This window comes from Anas acuta, chromosome 4, assembly GCF_963932015.1.
Source record: "Anas acuta chromosome 4, bAnaAcu1.1, whole genome shotgun sequence".
Taxonomy (NCBI): Eukaryota; Metazoa; Chordata; class Aves; order Anseriformes; family Anatidae; genus Anas; species Anas acuta.
The window spans coordinates 2,008,935-2,025,069 of NC_088982.1; the positions used below are offsets into that span (position 1 = coordinate 2,008,935).

Here is a 16,135-nt window from a genome sequence, read left to right on the forward strand (position 1 = left end):
AGCCCAGGTTGCTCAAAACCCCATCCAGCCTGGCCTTGGGCACTGCCAGGAATGGGGCATGATGATTTTGTCCATATTCTTTTGTAAGGCTGATCCTTCAATGTCTATTTAGACCTTAAAAACAACCTCTGGTCTACTTGACTTTGACAATCGCCTATGAGATAACAGATTCCAGTAATACTTAGGTGGGAATAAAGGCTTACTGTTCTCAGTGCTTGGTGTTGCACTGAACCCATATGGCTCTTAGAAAGCGGTAACCTTTATCTGATGATGTGCTGTGTGTATAACCAACACATAAAGAGGTGCTTGACCTGCCGCAAGTAAGGATGAGAGAAAATTAATGGCAGAACGTTAACTTCACTGTAAAATCCAAATGTTGATGATTTCCGTGATGCTTGGCGGAACAGAAATCAAGATCTTTTTTCTAGTTGCAAATTTCTGTGGTTCAGAAACTGCTGTTTATTTATAGCAGGAGCTCTACTCCTAAGGAGACTACTGTACAAATCTTGCAGACAAGCGCTGTGCTTTGTAGCTCAGTGTTGTTTTTTTTTTTTTTTGAGAGCCTATTGTCAGCTCTGCTTCCAGAAAACTTGATTGCAGCCTATTTTATTTATAGACGCTGAACCCATCCCAGAAGGTTTTCATCTATTCCAGTTTGTTATTCCTAAAGCACTCTTAAAGCTGCCATCTGGTAGCAGGTACAAAACTAAAGGTTGTGCTATTTAACTGCTTGAAGGGCTTTGAAGGCACTGTGCTGAGTTTTCTGGTCCAAATAGGAATCTGCGTGTCGATATTCAGTACCAAATCTCTGCCTGTATTTATTTCTGCATGTGCATGCAAATGGATTATCTTGTTTTTTTGTTTTTTTTTCCCTACTTCATCCCATCTTTCCTTTTGCTGAGCAGCCCATATTTACATTTGCTTCTGCTCTCTGAAAGAAGATAACACACCTACTACAGCTGCCTAGTGCACTGTGTCAGAGCTGTAATGGTTTTGTGAAACTAAAAAACAGCTCTTCCTGGTGTGCACGAGAATAAAAAAATTGCCTCCTTTAAATGTGGAAATGAAATTGTTTTGCATTGAAGTGGTGGTAGCAGTGGATCAATCAGAAGGTAATAAAAAGCCTTTGTTCATTTCCATTGTGGCTAGCGTTATGAGTTGCTAATAGAATACTAATTGCTATGATCAAGCAAAAACCCAAACAAAATCTGCTTCATAATTAAAAAATGAAATTGAGCAGGGTTGCAGAGGCTGGGCTGTGCCACGCTGCTGGGTTTGAAGCCCAGGGAAGCACTGCCACTGACCTGCTCTTAATAAAGCACTGCCATTCCCTGTGCTTTCTATAACCAAAAAGCTCATGGACTAGATGCATTACACTTAAAATTTATCATATGTAAAGTTATAATGTATTAAAATAATTCTATGGCAGTCGTGCTGCTTGTTCTCTTTGTGGCTGGAGCTCCTGTTTGTGTGCCTGTTGATGTTGAAAGTATTGTTTTGCCTAAGCTGTGCTCTTACCACCTTGCCTCTTCCTTTGGAGTTGAATTTTCTCCACCTGGAGAACTTTTTGTAGTGAGGATCCCAAGGGTGAGAGAACTTCTTGTACTTGGAGATTTTGCTCTTTCGTGCCAGCGTTGCAGATCTGGAGTTTGCTGTGAATTCACTCGAAAGAGCAAGACGTTGTTGCTGGAGGGACAAATTGTCTTGAAAGAACACCAGCCACCTCTAAAGGCTTTTGGTTGAGAGGGTAGGAAAATAGGATTCGGTCCAGATGTATTTTCTCCCTCTTCCCAAAGCAGAAACAAATGATCTTGGTGCTGCAGAGGGGTTTTGGAAGAGTTGTCTCAACAGGCCATGCTGTCCCATGAGCTTCGGACAGGTGAACAGGAGGATGCTCAGCACCGTGCAGAATCTGCTCTTACAGAAACCAGGCACTCTTACTAGAACAGGGTGCTCCAAGTGAGTGCATTGCTATAAAGGCTATAAAACCAAGGCTGACTGTTGTGTGGCACAGCAATAGGTGACACTGAGCAGGCTCTTAAACATCTAAATAACATTAGAGTCAAGGTACTGCAAATAGGGATGACTTTCTTGCTGTTTAAATCCCTCTTCCTTTTCATTTCAGTTAGGTTTTTAAGAATTTCTGTTGTTTTTTCTCCCCCTCCAGAAGGCAATCCGTGTTTCGTTGGATTCAACTTCTTCAAGCAGCAGTTCCTGGGGGCCAAGCTCAGCTCTCAGTAACAAGCGACGAACACGGATGTTAAACAAAGGTGTCCAAGCAGGTGAGCTCTCAGCTTCCAAGCTTGTCTTTCATGTTTTGCTTCTGCCTTTTATCTCTTTGATCTTTTATCCCATTTTCCAGTGTCTGTTGTACCTTTCTGGTTACAGGTATGTATATGCAGCATTCTCCAAATTCACTTCAAGTGCTTTCAGAGAAAGATGTTCTGGTCTAATTAAAATGACCCATTTCATTGCCTTTCTTGGCCTGCTTGAGTACTAGCCAAATTTCTCACTTGCTAGTAAGTCTTATTAACCTAAACTTCTGATTCATTTCAATCGTAAAGGTAGACTGATGATTTTTTTTTTTTATATCTTGTTTTCTCTGTAAGACATCTGTTACTCACAGAATGTATTTTGTGGGCACGTACTATTTCAGAAGGCCTGTGACTGCAGCGTTTCATATTCCTCTTGGTAATATTTTGGATGTTATGTTCTATTTAAAACACAAGCTCATCCTGATCTGGTGCAGTTCTGCATTCAGTTTTTTCCGGTGGCAGTTTCCAGTTCCTCCATTACTTTCATTTAAATGCCAAGTTCCTACCATAAGATTGAATAGTGGCTTTTGTTTCCGTCATCAGACACATAATTTATTTATTACCGCTTTTTTCATGTGCAGCAGTGGTTCAATTTTACTCCCACACCCTTTTAATACAAGTATATAATCGATATACATACGTATTTGTATATTATTTATATTCACATATTACATATATATATATGTATATATATAAAATGCACACATAATATACGTTTTTATGTATTTATACATTTGTATAAATAACATATAAATAAAAATATCCATGCTTTGCCTGGGGAGCTGGATTTACACATCTTTCATCTTATTTATTTATCATTTAGTAACAATCCCAAGTAACTGGATTTGCTTTGAATTTGAATTGGCAGTATAAATGATTTTGCTTTTTGAAGATGAGGTAAAAGTGACCCTTCAACTCCAGAATAAAAATTGAGGGTCACCCCCTGAACTATGCATGTTACAGGTGCTGATGTTGAAGTACTTCCAGATGCTCTAGAATAAGGTGTTACTGCATTGTTTTGATCTACAGGAGACTTGGAGATTGTGAACAGTGCAACTAAGAAAAACACCCGGGATGTTGGTGTGACTTTTCCTACACCAAGGCCCAGCCAGCCAACTCAACGACCACGGAAACCCTGGCATTGTGTCGATGGTATTTTTGGAGAGTCAGCTGGTATGGTCACAGATCATCAGGCAGCAGGAAGCAAGGGTAAGCAGAAGGGACAGCCAGGCAATTTTTTCATGGAGAAAAGGACAAAAAGGAGCAGACTGCATTTACCACAAGGTCAGTCCAAAATACACTTTCTGCAGAGCAGAAAAGCTCTGCGTCTCAACAGCAACCACCAAAACTTATGAGGAGGATTAACTGGAATGCAGTAGTCTCTGACACTAGTCTAGTCAGTTCTTACATTGTTTTTAATCAGTAAATTTTAAACAAAAATACTCACTATGGCAAATGAGCTTTATACTGCTCTATGATGCATTTTCAATCAAGCCATTAGATGCAGCCTTTCCAATAAAGGTAGCAAATAGGAGGCAATGAATAAGGCAGGGGATTAGGTAGGAATCTCATAGGTATGTGGTTTCATTTTCAAGGTATAAAAGATTCTGCTAAGTTCTGAGTAACTTGACCCTATTAAGTTGTAATTACTGCTTCATATACTAAGGCTTCAAAGAACAAGTTTTTTTTTTTTTCTTTTCTTTCCCCGGAGTACTTAGGAGAAGAATTTGGTACCAGAAGAGCTAGACTTGTTTCCTTCTTTCAGCTAGAGTTGCATTTTTGGACTGATGGAGTAGTTTCTTGATTATTTTTTTTTTTTTTTAATTTCCTGACAGCCTTCACAGTGTCACGATTAAATGTTTAAAAATATTTTCCTTAGTCATCATTGTTGTTGTAGGGACAAATCACTCTCTCTCATACCGTTTTTATTTAGAAAATTTAGAATATCTGCTCAGAATACTAGCTGATGTATTCAAACCCCATTATGTATGTAAACTGTGAGTAATCTAATTCTTGTGTACATATTTAACACTTGGAAGATGTAAAACATTTGTTCTTCAAAAAAGTCTATAAAAAGCCATCAGGTTTAGAACATACAGAAGCTCCTTAAAATGTGTAATTGCTGATAAGTAACTATTCATAGGATGGTTTGGGTAGGAAGGGGCCTTAAAGATCATTTAATGCCAACCCCTTTCCATTGCCATATTCTTTCTATAAAGGGAGAAACTTCCAAGTGAAGCCATTTCGTGCCTTTCCAAAAGTGCTGTTTGATAGGGGCTTGCTGGTTTACTGACACTTGGCAAAAAAATTCTTCAGAAACAAGCAATATCTGGTACAGAGTCCCACTGAAATTGGTGTAGGAGCTGAAGTGAGTATTTATTGCAGTGTTAGGCCCCAGATTGTATTTAGCTAATAAGGTCTTGGGCATGAAGGGCCATTGATGGGGATGGAAAAAGGGCATTGTGTATCTTTATCTTTACTGTCTTCTGTGGTCTCCTCCACAGGAATTTCATGGTTTGTCCAAGCAGAGGATTTGAAATCTGAATCGAGGAAAGAAAACTTTTCCAATTCTTGTCCTGGTCCGTCTTGGTTTGAACCACTGACCAACACGAAGCCCTGGAGGGAACCTCTCCGAGAGAAGAACTGGCAAGAGCAGCAGCACAGCACCGTGACTCAGCCAGCAATTCCAGAAAGAGATGCTGAAACCAGGGCCTTTCGGCCACTTGTGAAGCTTACACTACAGGTAAAGGCACGCTGGGATCTCTGTAGGATTTTGTTGGGAGTAATGCTGAATCTTGTGGAAACACTTTGTTCTTTTTTTGTTTTGTTTTGTTAACTCATCTTTATGATTGCTGCAAATCAACAAGTTAGACTGTTCTTTCTTAAAAAGGCAAAACAAAAAACTAACCAAAACACAATGAAGTCATCAGGCGTGTTTGTTTATTATTGTAGTCTGGCGTTGCCCAATATGATAATCCATTTGAATTGAGCTCATATTTTAGGGCTTAAATCATTTGGTTTCAGGAACTAGAGGGAATGTAGCTGAAATAATGCCAAGTCATACCTGCTTCCATGCAGAAGTAATAGTGTGATGTGCATAGTGTGTGATTAAAGTGGGCTTTGATTCATACAGTGCAAACACTCAAAATACTGATATTCATGCACGTGCATATATGATGCACACTCAAGATCAAATTGAGTGTGATCACTCTAAATATCTGGGAAAATACAGATAATAGCGTACATATATACTTTTGAAGAAGATCATCCATAAAAAGTGAAAACTAAATTGGCAAATGCTAATGCAGGTGCGCTTCCGAAGTTTGTTTAAGTTCACTTGCATCTATTCCGGTGTTCAGGGACTTCCCTGTGATGGAAACTGAAGCGTGGCAAATAGGGCAATCAGGAGATACTAAAAAAAAAAATACAACAACAAAAAAGAAAATTCCATTTTTGATCAAAAATGAAGTTCTGATGTTGATGTTGAATGCCCATTAATTTCTGGCAAGGGAGACTGTAACAAGTTATGTCATCTACAGGCTAAACTTTGTGTGAACCTTGCTATGCTTTTTTGAGAAGAGGTTTGAGTCCTTTTTGCTAATTTTTAAGGCATTATTTTTTCCTTCCAGCTTGTTAATTTCCTTATTGTTGACAAATTGTGTGTTAAGCAAGGTCTCTGAGGATCTACCAAGCACTAGGGATGCGTGATTTTGTACGTTATACCAAATATTGCTTTGGGATTACTTTTCCCCATGCTTTGGTAATGAATTAGATATTTCATTATTCTCTTCCAGCTGTGGGGAGTCTGTCTGACCACTTTAGATTTTGTCTGAAAACTTTAGATTTTGTTTTGTCATCCCGTCTTAGGAGGCTCTTGCAGTGCATCGCCCCGATTTCATCTCTCGCTCTGGTGAGCGTGTGAAGCACCTGAAGCTTGTAATGGAGGAAAGGAGGATACAGAGCGTGCTGCAGTCTGAACGTGAAGAACTATTTAATCCCCCAGAGAAAAGGAAGGGCTACAGGAATGCAAGTCACATGCTGTCTGACAGAGGTACCTTTGTGGTTCTGCTCCTGGTGTTCTATAGGAATGAATTAATTTACCCATTGTTCTGAAGGATGTGTGTATTTTTAATAAAAGTATTACATTTTTTTATGTTATCTGTAAAAAATCCAAAAAGGAGAAAGACGGATGCAACAGAATGCTTTGTGATAAGCAGACTTGTTCACTGTGCTCTTATCCTAAAACTTTCTATTTAGGCTACCTGGTTAAAGAAAAGAGAAAAACAATTCCGAAGAGTGAAATGGTTCAAAGATCTAAACGGTAAGGTTACGAAAATTTTGTTTCAGATAGAGAAATGCCCAGAGTAAATGAGTAGGAAAGATGGATGAATTGTATATGTAAGAAAAAAAAAAGGGCTTTGGGGATTCCTGTGCAAGATGTAAGGACTTTATAAGAGTAAGAAAGCACCTATTCATAAAATCCTAGAAATTACACCATTTTGGAAAAAACATTTCTTGTAAATTGAGTATTCTGCTGTAGTATCTGCGGTCCAAACACTACAGCAAACTGTCGAAGTATTGGAGCCCAAAAGGAGATGAAATGTAGGGTGCAGGCTTCTGGAGTGTTGGTATAGTTTTAAACATTAGCAAACTAGGTAATTGGGGCAGGAAGTGAGGTACCATTTCACCAAATGGAGGTAGCTTTGTGGAAGAAATAATTATCCACAAAGGAATAATGAGGATTTTACCCTTGTAAAAAAAAATCTAAACAAAACACCTTGTGATAGATTTCGTCTTATGTTTGATACAAGTACTTCATAGCTAAATGCACAACACACTAATGGTGTATTAAACATTTGTAATTCTTGTGCCAGAGAGAGAATATGCAAGGATTTAATTAAAAAAAATGGTGTTTTATTGCATCTGGATTCTGAAATGATAGAGATAACAAGAGGAGGTGGTGGAAAGGTACCACGTGAGAAACAGCAGAAATACTTAAACATAAATCAGTAACTCATGAAGCTGTCTCTGATGGTGTAAGTGCTTTGTTGCACCAAATGCAAGTGCTACACGAAGGGAAAGGTTTGTGCTATGGGCAGTATTTGGGGTCAGAACTGTTTCATTGCATTTTTATCAGTAGCGATGGGGTGGAACACACCTCAGCAGTTTTTTGGGAGGACCAGCCAGTATGCCTGAGAGTAGCTCTGGAGCATCTGGAGACCTCTGCAGGCTGGAAAGGGCCAAGGTCAACAACAAGAAGCATCAAATGTCTCCTGGGGACACAGCAACCCCTTTAACTCTAACTGTGTTACAGTTAAAGAGAGAGACTAGAAAATGAGTATCTCACAAGAGGGTTGTGAAATGCTGGACCTGGGGCCAACAGAGATGGTACAATCTCCATCACTGGAAACAGTCAGAAGTTGGCAGGATGAGTCCGGAGCAACTTGATCTAGCCTTGAAATTAGTCCTGCCTTGAGGAAAAGGTGGACTAGGTGACCTCCAGAGGTCCTTTCCAGCCTAAATCACATAGTGAATCTGCAAACTATCCACTGGAATGCATAATATATAAAATAAACCCTGTGATATATGTGCTAGGGGACAAAAAGGGTGTGTTATTTCAGTAGCCTTTGGCATTTAACAGTATTTTTAGGGCATTAGTTAAAAGGTGACAGAAGTGGTAAATATGCCAGCTCCCCCAGGAATGTACCTTCATGTTTTAGTGGAAACGGATTTGGATTCAGGTCACTTGGACTGTGTAATCAGCATATCTGAAATCACGTATTTTTCAGAAACTCTGATTTCATAACACCGAAGTCAGCAGGATTTCTATGGAGACTGATTCAGGCAGTCGCACTCGGTGACATTTTTTTGTTCTTACTGCTGTCATACTCCAGCTCTCAGTTGGATCTGAGAAGTAATTTATTCTGTACCATTCTTCTGAAATCCACACCTATAATGAGTACAGAAGCTCTTGCTTTTTCTCTGCAAGGGTATAAATGGAATTTCTCAGGGTAAATTAGCTAGAGCTAATGAAAACCATTTTCAGGGAGTTTACCTACAATTCTGATTTGTCCATTTCCTGCTCTAAATATCTTTGTGGTGGGGTGAATCGGTGTGTGGTAAACCTTGATCTTTCATTGAGGGGAGCCCTAGAATGGTGAAGCCATTAGCGAATGGTGAGTTGATAGTAAAACAAAACCCCAAACCCCCCGCTCCGGTAGCACTTCTATAGACCTAGCACCCTCTGCTGCCTATCAGCAAAGCATCAGAGATGGAAAATAAGCATCCAAATATGGTTTACTTCCTCTTTTCTGTAGCAGCATTGTGGGTAGTGACAGTTTTAGAAAGATGGCCTTAAGAGCAGCTGCAGACAGAGTAGGAGAATAGAAATGCATGCAAAGAGGTGGGTCATGGAAACAATTCCTTTATTTTCTTTATTATTTTTTGAATCTAATAGCAGTTGTCTTTATAGATGCAATATTAAGTGGCCTGTTAAAGAATTTCCTGGTGCTGGATTTGTATTTCCTTGCCTTCAGAGGACATAAGCTCAGCAGTTCAGCTGTGATGGATTGGTACCCACACTGGTGTAACACTTGTACAAATGAGTGCGGCTCTCCCTAGCTGATACTGGGGAATTAGGACATAAAAGTCAGTTCCAATCAAAATTTTGAATGTTTCCTTGCTTTGTTGACTCTGCTTTCTTAGTTATCTTTCACTTTCATTTTAGTTTGTTTCCCTGCCAACTTCTAGTCCTCATGTCCTTTGAAGCATGGAAGTAACACCTGAGTCTTGCTGACTAAATAGCAAGTCAATGCAAGTTGACTCGTTCACCTCCATCCCTTCTTTCACTGTTTTGAAGAATTACTTATTTTCCTGCTGGAGTTAGGACCAAGACAACTGTGAAAGACGCCCCTCCTCCCTCCTGGCTGGTGGGCTGCATTGATTTGCAGTGTTCAGAATGGAATGGGTTGAAGCACTTGCAGATAATAGGAGTTGAAGGCATAGATGCGTTTAAAATATTCAAAGGGAACAGTAATTATGGAAAGTTGTTATCATATTGACGTAAGAATGAAGCAGTCTCTTAAAAAGTGTACCCTTGCAGTATTGTAACTCTTTTTTTTCTTCCTTCCCTCCTCCTATTGCTGATTATCAAGTCAGTATGTTAAGGAAGGAGTTATAGTATCTGTCTTGCCTTAAATATAATGGGACTGGAATTTTGAACAGGGTTCATTTTCACGTCCCATAGACTGTAATCTTTTTGAAGCTGCATGGTTCCTGGCAACCACTGTCACGAAATGAGTAAAGCCCTATGATCTTAAAGGAAGATATGGGGGAGGCAGTGTCAGCACTGCTCTGCCACCTTAGCAATTAGGTCCCTTCTTTAGGTGGCACCTTATAAACCAGACTAGAACAGCGCACTGACTCTGGGGTGAGCATCAGGCACCTTCATTTTTTTTATTTCAGAGCTTATTTTCCACGTGTGACACTAGTAAACCCCCAAATACAATTGTGACAGGCCGGTAGCCTTCAATAGAATGTGAAGATAAAAAGGAGAATGTTTTTTATTTCGATAAATTCCTTCCTGCCAAGTCACTATTTTTGACTTCTTGTATTTACACTAAGGATCTACGAGCAGCTGCCAGAGGTGCAGAAGAAGCGAGAGGAAGAGAAGCGAAAACTGGAATACAACTCGTACCGCCTGAAAGCACAGCTTTACAAGATGGTAGGTGTTCTGGTCAAGTGTTTGTTTTGGAACCTGTTAGATTTTTTTTTTCCTTGACGTCACAAGCTTCATAGTAATACTGAGTGCTAATTCTGTGGTGTTATTTTGCAGATTCTAGGTGATTAGGATAATCAGGGTCAGAGAAGTCAAGCTTATAAAAACGTGGAACAAAAAAAAAACAGAAAACAAAACAAACAAAAACAACCAACCAAACAAACAAACCCACCAAACATCTAACCTGGAAATCTTCCAGTACCTACATACTGTGTAGGGGAGGGAAAAAAAAAAACAAGGAAGCATAGTTCATGTAAGCAGCACACAAAAAAGGCCATGTGCAGAGTCTTGAGGGCAGACCAAGGTGGGCTGTGGAGCATATCCAAAGGAGATACTCCATAAATAAGCTCCTGGAATTGAAGGCTGCTGTTGCAGCTCTTGTGCACCCTTGCTGTAGATGACTTTAGCATACAATATTCACAGATAGCTTTGTAGCTGTGTTTAAAAAAGCCTGGAGCTGTTGTTCCTAACTTTTCTCCAGTGGAGAATTGGCAGTCCTGGTGGAAATTAATGGTGATAATTAAATTTGAGGGCAGTGGATTTCACAATTAAATGTCTGTTCAGTTGATAGTATGGTCTTAGTGCTCTGGCACTGATCAGCCTAGGATCTGCTCTGTCTGGCGAGCTGTGGAATAAACTGGTATCTCCAAGTGTGGGTGTGCCTAGCATTGAACCTCAAACACTGACCAGCAGTTCGTGAACAGTTCCTGTGCTGCGGTCACACCGTACAACCAGCAACAGGTCACAGGTGAGGTGAGGACTCCAGGATTTTGGTGAGAAGGAGGAGAAGGAATCTGTGGGGACGGTTTGGCTGGGTTACTCTAGGGCTCTGCTGAATCCTGCCTCGTTCTGCCACGAAGTGGAGAGATCCCTGCAGGGAGCTGCTTCTGTCCTAGCCAGCAATTGCTGCTAGAACTCTTCGTCCCTGGCTGTCCAAGTTTTTTAACAAGTGTTTTATGTGTTGGTTAAGCTCAGGTTTTATTAACAAAAGACTGAAGAATGTGCTAGAGACTCCTAGGTTAATCACAATGAGTAACAAGAAGTCTTCTGTCCCTTTCTCCTCCTATATGCACACATCTTGTCTTGTATTTCTGTGTAGCAAAGCTTATCAATTTATATACAGCGAGTGATGTGATAAAACAGAGGAGGCTAATCAGTCTCTTCTGTGAAGCACATCTCTCAGGCTGACCAGTGTATCCCTTTTTGAGCTGCTTCAGCCACCCAAGTTTTTTTGTTAAGACAATAAAAGCTAAAAGATGGGAAACAACAGTCTACTACAAACAGTGAGGTTTTAACCTGACTCACCTTCTTGCTTCCTAACCCATGTACCAATAAATGCAGCCTTCTGCAGAACTCGGGAAGCAGAAGAACCTTCCTAATCTGGTTTTGGGTGCTTATGACTAGAATTACTTCAATTTGCTGTTATGCTTTTACACCGTATATTCACAACATATTTTTGCACTAGTCTGAGAACCTCGGATGCCAGTACAGTAAGGTCTCAGAGTTGATGATTGTTGGCAGTAACTCACTTGAAGCAGTGTAATCAGCTGGAAGAAGAGGGAATCGTATTGAAAGTTTTGTGTACAAGTGTTGTTTTGATTGCAAGAGGATGGTGATTCATTGCAGTAAATACTGTAATCTTTTGTCTTCCTTGATGATGCAGAATAGCTGTGGTGAGTAGCTGTAAATACAGTGAATAAGTTTGTTTAGAATTTTGGTAATGTGCTGCTGAGAGCATCAGTTTCTAAAGCAGATCCGATTGTGTGTCGGGGGAAAAAAAAGAACTACAGATTTTGTGGAATGGCTCCAAAGATGACACAGAATATTAGGAGGAGAAAACTGTTTTGTTATGCTGGTACGAAAGCTAGACTAAAAACATACGTAATCACGTAATCTAGGGTTTTATCATTTAAATGATCTGTCACAGTATCCAAACTGGCCTGAGCATCTCTTGCAGTGACGAGTTTGTGAACTGCTGATGATGCAGATCAGTGCTCTAGAATAAACGTGGCTTTTATGTTAATTACAGTTTTCTGGAGGATATCTGTTGCCCCATGCTAGGTTTGTATAAGGCCTTGTTCTATCCAAAATCGTTTGGCATGCATCTAGAGACAAAGCTTGGGAAGGGAGAGGGGTTAGATAGTCAAGTAGCCTACTCGAGGCTGTGTTTGGGTCACGATGCCTGTATTCTCCGACTCCAGGTCAGTGTTTATGGCATGACTTGTCCCTAATGAATCTTCACTGACCTTCTCTGTTTGGATTTTGACAGGCTAGCACAGGACGTCTTGGTGGGGAAGGATGTACTCGTGCCACAGTTCAGGGTGCAGCTCAGTAGGTTACCACCAAATGTTAATAGCTGGCAGAGGAGCACTAATGAAAAAACAGCTGGGAAGGAAGGGGATGTCTTACCTTCTTCTCTAGTTTTTGCTCGGTAAATGAGAATTTGAGCATTCTCCAACCACCTGTGGATTTATTATTCATTATTATCAGAACAAAGAATACTTACACACCAAGTTTATTACATATCAGCCACGGTGTAATGTGGCTTTGGGACTCTTCCTGGACACGTAAGAAGCAAAACTTAAGTGTACACCTCACTGATTGCAGTGCAGATGGCTCTGAGGATGTGGTTAGCTGCCAGTACCCACGTGCAGGCTGTTTCTGCCATGCATTGAGGGCTCACAGGTTAAGGATGTTTAATGTCTGGGAAGGGAAGCAGTGAATTAAATGTGTACACACACTCATCCTAACGTACACGACCATGGACAAGTGTTTGCCAGTATCACTTGCGAATGAAACCCTCACAGCAGCACTTAGAGGTATGTTGGGTATAAGTGCATGTTGATATAATTTGTGTCAGCGCTTCAGAAGGAAAAATGCACCCCAGCTTCTTAAAAATGCATCCCAAGGAGACAACACAGCTGTGTGTTTGCAGTGTGAACAATTGTGCGGAGCACACTGCTCCCTGGAGGCAGCATCTCTCTTCTCATCTGTAGGGAGCAGATGATGATGAACTTAAATTAGTGCACAGGTTACAGGGTGGGGTGAAACGGAGTTTATGGGGCTCAAAACAGGGTCCCAAATTAACAAATACATCTGACCAAAATCCACTTTTGTAAAGTACAAATATTCATACAGGACAGCTGAGAAGCAAGGGCTGGCAGTGCTTGTTCTGAGTTGTTCCTATGCTGCTGTAGCAATGTGGTGAGAAGGAAAGAGAACAAACTAAGTTTTGTTATTACTAAATTAGGAGGGGATCCTGGTATAACTGCAAACATCAACATTCATGTGCTAGAAGGCAGCTGAGAGGGCTGTGCAGGCTCCCTGAACTTTTGGAATTGTTAAATTCTTAACTTTGCTATCTGAAAAGTTATTTTTATCACAGCGTATGCATGGGTCTGGGCTGATGCTCTGTCCCTTCTCTATTTTTACTTTCAAATAGAGCATAAAATTACACTGGTTAGATAAGGGAATGGTGCAAGCCCTTTAATTCTGAAAACTACAGTTGAGACAGATTTCTGATCTGATGGCAGCATAAATCATAAGGAACTTTTCCAACCCTAGTCACGTCAAACTGAATTTATTTATTTTTGAATTTAGCAGATATGAATTTATTCTGTTACTGATGCTCTTCTGTTAGATGCAATTAGTGTTATTTTTGTAAATACGAAGCAGGAGAGAAACCTCCATAAAGGGGATAGCAAAGTTATCAAGCTACATACTTCCCTCTAGCTTTTTTATTTATTTTTTAAGTATTAGCATTCAGGAATACTGAAGTTTTTTGTGCGTTTATGACATTTTTTTAGAGCCTATGCAGGACAGGGACCACAAGGTGTCGCTACCTCAAAGGAAACAGCTCTCATTTCTAGAGGTGTAAAACTGAACTGCACTTTGCTGCTGCTTTACAAGATTCTCTACTGTTTGTTTTTCATCCCCTTGGCTACGTTTTCTCTTGACAGCCTCATGGTTTTCTTCTTAGCCTGTTTCATAGCCACTTCCAGGAAGTAGAGCAAAGAGGGGAGATAGCATCTCATCGCTCGCTGGGGTTGCTTATTAAATTGCAAGCTGGTCTGTGCCCTGAAAGGTGTGCTCAGAGGCTGTGTGGGGACGGCTTTCGAGACCTGAGGCTTCATGAAGTTCCTGGGGCCATTCCACACTCAGACTCGTGCCAGCAGCTTCGCATTTTGTATGTATAAATGTACCTCTGTGTAATATAAAAGGTCACATCAGGGGATGCCTCTATCATTCCCTATTTGTAAGACATCTCAAGCTCTTCATCTCACGCTGCTGTAAAGCCTTACAAATGTTTGCCATGCCTCACAACACCAGCAGCGTGCTGGCTGAGCTAGCAGAGTGATGTTTCAGTACCTGAATTGCCCCTTGTAAGAGCGGGTCATGCTAGCAGGTGCTTGGAGAAGAGCAGTGTAAGGGAGCCAGCACCCATAGTGCTCCTCTGAGGTGCTTTAACCGTCTTGTGTGATGTCCAAGGGGCTTTGAGGCATCTTTGATATACTTAGTGAAGGTTTTTTCCTTCGTGAACTTGCCTACTTGTGGTTTTTTCTTAGGTCTGTCACTAACACCACCTTTCCACCTACTTCAGGCTTTCTCAGAATCACGTAGACGTTCACTTGCTCATTGCTTCCTCTTCAGATACGGCTCATCCCTCCCACCGTGATGAAAAGTCTTAATTTCTTCAGCATTTTATTGTAGAAAAGGCAATTTCTGTGTCTTCCACTATCCTTGTCACCCTTCCCTGTAATTCTCCTACTTCTCCTTCCTTCTGTGTCCATTCAGTGAGCTCAGGGAACGAGAGGCTCGCGTGAAGCCCAGAGCTTTGCCTTCAAAACCTGAAAAGAGACTGCGGAAACTATCAGCTAATGTCAAGATGTGCTCTGACTCTTCATTCTTGTTTCCAACAATTTCCACAGCAGCCAGCGCAGGGATGTCCTGGTGGTTTTTGTATTGATGAGTGTGAAGCAGCGAGGCTGCTGTAGCTGTCCTAAAACCTGTGAACAGTCATTTCTTACAGTCACCTATATAAGCTGTGCTCATGCTGGGTGTTTTTAATTTTTAGAGGAATAATACTGGTCTCTACTTCCTTTATTTTTATCTTTCAGAAAATCACCAACCGTGTCTTAGGGAGGAAGGTGCCTTGGAACTGATAAGGATCTCCTCTTCAAATGAAAGCGCGTTGTGCCTAGTAAACTCTGCATCTTCTTCTGTAAAGGAGATTGTGAAGTGAAATAGATAACACAGTAAATATCATGCAATGTATGTTTTGTGGCATTCGGTGATGTCTTTTTGTACTCATAGAATCTTGCCATATTTTTTAGGATATTAAAGGATCAGTGGTGCAAAGTGAGTGACAGATTTTTAAATAAGTGGCTGTTGCTTGTAGTGCTGTTATGGACTTCCAAAATTGGAAGTCCATAAATTTTGGCAGTACTTGGTCCACAACATATTTATAACTACCTGATTTAAATAGGAGTTTTATATAAATTAAATACTTTTTAACTGAGATTTTTATTATTTTTTTAATTTTCTATTTCATTGTAGAAAACCTGTTTGTAATTATTTTGTACCGGAAAAAAAACATTAAATACCATCAGGTGAACTTGTAGCAGCTATTGTAGCAATCATGAAATATATTTTCGCTGTCCTTATGGGCAAGATGGAAAGAAATCATGCTGTCATCACCGCTGACTACCCACCACAGGACTCTGTTAAGAATTTACAGTGCAACTGTGACAGCTGTTTAAGCTGGACATCATTAGTACCTGAAACTGAAGGTGTCATGACTACATTTACTTTTTGATTGGTTTGCTGTCTTTTTGTGTTAACAGGAGAATCTAATCAAAGAATTTTTATTATTATTATTATTATTTTATTTTTTTACTATTTTGAGAGTTTTTAAGGTTTGCCAGGGAGAGTCCCCGTCACTTCATTAGATGCTTTTATATTCACGGGATGCTTGGTTATGCACTTAATGAGCAACACAGTGGCAAAAGATGAAAAATAAAGATTGTGGTTCTGGGTGATAGAA

General features: G+C 40.3%; 1 protein-coding gene across 7 annotated transcripts in view; it reads left to right on the forward strand.

The window, feature by feature from the left end:
* The window catches only part of ALMS1 (ALMS1 centrosome and basal body associated protein), a 68,035-nt gene extending 51,900 nt beyond the window's left edge, over window positions 1-16,135 (forward strand). For 5 of the 7 annotated variants that reach the window (XM_068679523.1, XM_068679524.1, XM_068679526.1 and 2 more), the window contains exons 13-19: window positions 2,168-2,282; window positions 3,345-3,599; window positions 4,820-5,058; window positions 6,183-6,366; window positions 6,573-6,636; window positions 9,939-10,038; window positions 15,210-16,135. In XM_068679523.1, the coding sequence (XP_068535624.1) occupies window positions 2,168-2,282; window positions 3,345-3,599; window positions 4,820-5,058; window positions 6,183-6,366; window positions 6,573-6,636; window positions 9,939-10,038; window positions 15,210-15,254 (1,002 nt within the window). In that variant the 3' untranslated portion in view covers window positions 15,255-16,135. The other 2 variants (XM_068679527.1, XM_068679525.1) reach the window with 2 other exon arrangements.